At 50.2% G+C, this 5,401-nt stretch overlaps 1 protein-coding gene across 1 annotated transcript; it reads right to left on the reverse strand.

The window, feature by feature from the left end:
• Window positions 1-3,479: 3,479 nt before the first annotated feature.
• TSPO2 (translocator protein 2) lies at window positions 3,480-5,115 on the reverse strand. Its single transcript, XM_012640908.1, has 4 exons — window positions 5,055-5,115; window positions 4,663-4,855; window positions 4,129-4,270; window positions 3,480-3,882 (listed from the first exon to the last, which is right to left on the reverse strand). The coding sequence occupies exons 2-4, from the start codon at window positions 4,833-4,835 to the stop codon at window positions 3,682-3,684; spliced, it is 516 nt and encodes a 171-aa protein (XP_012496362.1). The 5' UTR covers window positions 4,836-4,855; window positions 5,055-5,115; the 3' UTR covers window positions 3,480-3,681.
• Window positions 5,116-5,401: the final 286 nt, after the last annotated feature.

Raw genomic sequence — 5,401 nt, forward strand, 5'->3', positions numbered from 1 at the left:
AAAGTGATCTGATAAGAAGCATGCACATTAAGGTGATTAATAGTATTCCTCTCTGAAGGGGTGTTTGCAAGGCCAAGGAACCTACTGGGAGAAAGCAATAAACTATTAATACAATCAACTTTTGAGCGGAGAATTTCAGCCCTTAAGATGAGCAATGTGTTGGAGCAGGTGCAGATGGAAGAACTGGGGCGGGGCTGGGGCGTTTCTGGCGCTTCCAGTGGATAATTTCTGTGTGGGCCAGGGGACCTTGGAGAGGGACGATGAGGCCTTGGATGGACACAGTAGAGGCCCTGGGTGACCAGGATGGCTTCTCCTGGCTTACATACTAGAAGAGGGGGCTAAGTGTATGAAGGGCCTTGGAAGCTAGAGGGCAGAAAGAGTCTGGGAGGGAGGGAAATATTTCGGTGGGCTCTACCTGAAAGTAAAAGAGGAAGGTTAAGATCTGAAGGAGTCCCCAACAAAGTCGGGCTTTGGACTAACTTGTGAGCTAATGAGGATCAGCAATAAAATCCTTAAAACAAAAGGGTCTTGTGCTTGTTTTCTGGAATTTCAAGAAAGGGGAACTCTGGGAAGATTCTGAAACTGGACATGAGGTGGAGGGGAACCCCAAAAGATAGACTGGATGGTGGCCATCCACAAAGGAAGAAAAGAGACTTCGGAGCCCTGGCCCAGGTGTGACAACATTCAGGAGGTCAGCTCCTCGGTTTCCCCTATGCATCAGCTCTACCTGCCTGTAGGTAGGAGGGGCCAAAGACGTACGGCACAAACACTTCGCGCACTCTCTCCCCTTGTCAACCCAGCCCGCCAACCTTTGTCCACTGGACATTCACCTCTCAGTCTGCCACCTCACCCCTCCCCTCTGTGTCTCCATTCTGCAGAAATTGGCAACATGAGGAAGAGTGAAGGTGTAGGGGAGGAAAGAAGGGACTAGGATACAGTAAAATGAGATCTACTACCTCCTGGGTTTGCTATTTTACCTCTCTCACCAGCCACTGGATGGGAGATCTGCACAGCTCTGTGAAGACTTCATGTGTGAATCGTATTCAGACACTCAGAGGCAAATGGAAAAATGCTGCCTCAGGACAAAGAGGCACACACACCTGATCTGGGTGATGGAATCCTGGAATTCATCTGGCAAAGACGGGAGGCTGTTCCCCACTTTACTTAGGTACGACTCTAGGTAACAAGAGGGGCCGAAGGCAAGGTGTGCTGCAGGCCCAGCTCAGAACTGGGAGATGGGGTAGGGGAAAGACGAGGTTCAGGCAGGTTGGGAGACTGTGGGGTTAGAGGCTCCCCTTGCCCAGGAACCAAGGAGCTGGTGCAGATGGGATTTTAAGGACAACTTCGGGGTCAGAAGATAAGAATTTGAGGTTGGGATCCTGCCCTTTCAAGCTGAGTTTCTGTACAAGGCCAAAAAGCCCTTTAGTTTGGCTCATGCCATAACAGGCAGTCATGCCAGCCCAGGGCTTAGGACACTGGCCAAATTAAGCTTTCTTCTAAAGCCAGGTTCTAAGCTAAAGGCACCTAGACCCCTCGGTTAGTGGCTTCAGCTTTCCCTGGGGAGGTCAAAGTCATACCGTAGGCATGGTACATCTTCTTGGAGGTTCTGTTTAACTTCCAGATTTAGCTGGTAATGTGAATAAAATTGGTAACAAATATTATAATGCCTGTATGAGATGATGATAATGACAATGGCAAATACTTCTGGGGTGCTCACTTGTGATGCAGTGATACTGGAGCTGGGATAAGAACTCATGTAGTGTGGCTGCCCGAGCCCATCCTCTGTCAGTCAGTGTTTATAGATAAAAGTACATTGCACCAATTTACTAGTTAATAAATGACAGCATCAGTATCTAACCCGAGTTCATCGGACTTCAGGACCAGAACTGCAAACCACTGTGCCCTATCGCCCTCACTCCCTAAGATGATCTGATTGATGGGTCTCGAGCGGGGCTGGAGTCCATACCTTCAACCGGGTCACTGGGGCACACTTTGAGGAGTGTCCTACTGCAGCAGTTCTCAATCTGGCTGCACATTAGAACCAGGAGAAGTTTCCAAAACTATTCTTCAGTAGGTCCAGAGTAGGGGAGGTGTCATAAGGTATGACAGTGTGTTCATTTATTTATTCAATAAATCAGTCAACAAAAATGTATTAGTACCGACTCTGTATCCTGCCCTGACCTGGGGCTGGAGATACGAAGATTAGTGGGACACCATGTGTGCCCTCCTGGGGTGCAGGTGACCTGCCCAGCTCTGCGGAGCATGCCCTTAGTGGAGGAGGGGAGGCTGCATATTCCCTTTCCTGGGATAAGCTCCGGAAAGAGCCACTCCCCTTCTTAAATGATGCTACCCTGCTGGCTTTGCACCTGAGAGGACACAGTTTGTTTCAGCCCTGAAACTCAGCTCACAGAACCATAAATTGTCAAAGCTAAAAGGGCCCTGAGAAATGATCCATGCCCAGAGCACTCAAACTTTAGCGAGCAGCTGACAAAGGGCTGGGGAGCTTTAAAGAGCTCCAAAGATGCCAAGAGCCCACCTCAAAAGTATTGATTCATAGGTCTTGTGTGAGGGGTCAGGAATACGCATTTTTATAAAAAGCTCCAAATACTCAGCTGTGGTTCTCAGCCTTGGCTGCACCTGAGGAGGTCCTGGGGCGTTTAAAAATCGCTGATGCCCAGGCCTCATCCCTGGAGCGTCTGGTTGGTATTTTTAAAAGCTCCCCATGATCCTGCCATGCAACAGGTGGAGACCCTCTACTGCAGGGCGTCTGGGCCTTCCTGCTGGCATTATTTAGGGAGGCATCCCCAGGGGCAGTCGCTCTTTGCCACCATCAGGGCTTTGAAACAAGAACAGAAGAAAATAAGATGAGGGGGGAGACAAAAATTTAAAAGTCACCTAGAAGATTTAGAAAAAGAGAAGAAAGATAGAAGGCTGGATAAAAAGCTCTTCTGAATTCACCTGTCAGCACCCTGAGGCTTACAGACCTCTATTCCCAATATTTTTTCTTATTGTAATAGTAATTAATTGATGTAAAAAATTAAAAGTATAAGAGTGTATGAAAACAAAAAATATTCTATAATCTTACCAGAGATCATCACCTAAGGTCTTAGCATGATATATATATCATACAGCCCTATTATATGTTATTACTATATTCTATAATAAATCTGATAAAAATACATATTATATAACCTTAACATGTATAATTAGTATCCTTTTTTTACTTTATTTTCCTGTTTTGCTTTTATGTCACTTTTCAAAGAGATTTTGTCTTTCAGGTAGTTAAAATTGAATTGCCAGATCTTTATGCCAGGCTGGGAGGGCATGCAGGCGGAGTGGAGCCGGGGCACCCACCCGCCCCACATGTGCCTTCACGCGTTCATTCACGTGTACACACTCACACACAGGTACAGACGCTTCTCTCCCCACTCTGCAGCCCTAGGCATCATACACTCACATAGACATTTCACATTATACCCTCAAAGTTACTAATAGGATTTTATTATTTAAGTGTAAAATAAGTTTCCCCCCCCTCATTCCCATTTCTCTTAATTCTAAGAAAAAATGCCACCAGGAGACCCAGGAGGGTGGCCACACTGGGGTGAGCCCTAGCTCCACAGCCCTGGCTACAGACTCTTCTCCCCACCCTGGCCGCCCCCTCCTCTCCCTTGCCCTAGGGCCTCAGTCACTCTTCTCCTCTGTGGGCTGGGGCTGGTGCTCTGGATAAAGGCCATCCCTCCACAGGTGGTAGGTGATGGCATTGGTCACGGTGAGCCAGGCCAGGTAGGGCAGCAGTAGCAGGGAGGCCAGCTTGTTGATGGGGTGCCAGATCAGTGCTGTGCTCAGCACCAGCCCATACAGCAGCAGCAGGTGCAACAGGACCTGGACAGAGAGGCAGGTTTTTCAGTCGGCTGTCCTGGGAACTGGCCCCTCCACCTTTCTGCAGCACCCTGGCACAACAATGAAAGAGCTAAGTCCCCAGGGCTCTGTGCACACGATGGGAGCTCAGAGAGGTCTGCCCACCTGTTACCTGCCTGCACCCGATTGATCTGCTGAATTATGCTTCTGGGGCCTAGTGCTTTCACCTTCTCCTACACTACATCCACCACTGAGCACCGTGTGCCTTACCAGACCAGGGTTGTGGCCTGTGAAAAAGAGAACCAAGACCATCCAGCTGATGGTGAGCTGTACAGCATAGAGGCCGAGAGGCAGGGCCAGGGGCCGCCCAAAGCCCCCTCCCAAGTCGTTCCACACCAGGTAGGAGGCATAGCTGTGGAGAGATGGTGGCAGAAACACTCAGCAAGAGGGGGTTCCATGGCAAATGGAGGAGGCCCTCTGGCCTCTGGTAACCAAGGACTCGTTGTTACCCTTGTGGGCTGAAATGGGGCAAGTGGGTCTTGGCATCATTGGAGGGCCAGGGGAGTTGGTGGGAGGAGTTAGGCACAGTGAGGTGGGTGAGGGGACAGGGAGACTTGGAGAGGGAGGAAGAAGGGCTAGCTGGCATCCCAGGCCGGCACAGAGGATCTCTGTCTGTGGGGCCCACCGTAAGAGGCATGAAGGAATGCCTTCCCTTTGGAGGCCAGTATGTGGCAGTAGCTCAGACACGGAGGACTTGTTCCCACCCCAGCGAGCACCAGGGCTGTGTGGAGAACGATTGCTCACCCCATGACAGAGTAGGTGGTTGTCCATATAAGCAATAAGACTTTGCGGGGCGGGCACCAGGACAGCATCATTGGGCCCTTACACCAACCGAACATCTGATTATTAGTGAACAGCCAGACCAGGATGGGCCCCAGATGGGGAAGGACCACAAAGACGGCCCCTTGAAGCTGCATTCACCTTGAGGAGGCAAAATCTGCAGAGTCAGAAATATGTAATATGAATCTTCCCCCAGTCCTTTCCCGGTGTCTCCTTGTCTATCTCCACCTCCTAACCTGATGCTATTCCCTGGCATCTCACAGGAGGCCTAGTTATAGAGGCCTTTCCCCACCACCCCAGCCCGGGCCCATATCCGGTCCTGCTCCTCTGAGCCATCTCCACCCAGCCCTCACTGCCTTGCCCACTTTCTGGCTTCCATAGATTTCTTTTCTTCACACCACTCATTTGGCACTTGGAGGATACCGTCCAGCATTGGTAACTGCTTCTCAGTAGATTTCCCTCCATGTGCACCTGACTCCCGGAGGTCAAGTCCACGTGTAACCACCTTTTTTACCTCCCACAGAGAGCAACACTTGGCCAGGTACGTAGCAGGCCCTTGACGAGGACAGTGTCTTACCTAAGCTGACAATAACCAACCTGGAAGGACCACGTTCTGAAGACAGGCTCTAGAGAGTCCTGGGGCTCTTTCCTCGTCACGAATGGGCCAGCCCACCTGCCCCACCCTTATCTCACAAGTCCAGAC

Source organism: Propithecus coquereli, unplaced genomic scaffold (genome assembly GCF_000956105.1).
Source record: "Propithecus coquereli isolate 6110/MARCELLA unplaced genomic scaffold, Pcoq_1.0 Scaffold158, whole genome shotgun sequence".
In the NCBI taxonomy this organism is placed as follows: Eukaryota; Metazoa; Chordata; class Mammalia; order Primates; family Indriidae; genus Propithecus; species Propithecus coquereli.

Coding starts and splice junctions, on each gene's coding strand:
- TSPO2 (XM_012640908.1), bottom strand. CDS start 4,835: ATGCAGCTTCAAGGGGCCGTCTTTGTGGTCCTTCCCCATCTGGGGCCC. Junction 4,271..4,662: donor ACCACCTACTCTGTCATGGG/GTGAGCAATCGT, acceptor ATCTCTCCACAG/CTATGCCTCCTACCTGGTGT. Junction 3,883..4,128: donor CAGGCCACAACCCTGGTCTG/GTAAGGCACACG, acceptor CTCTCTGTCCAG/GTCCTGTTGCACCTGCTGCT.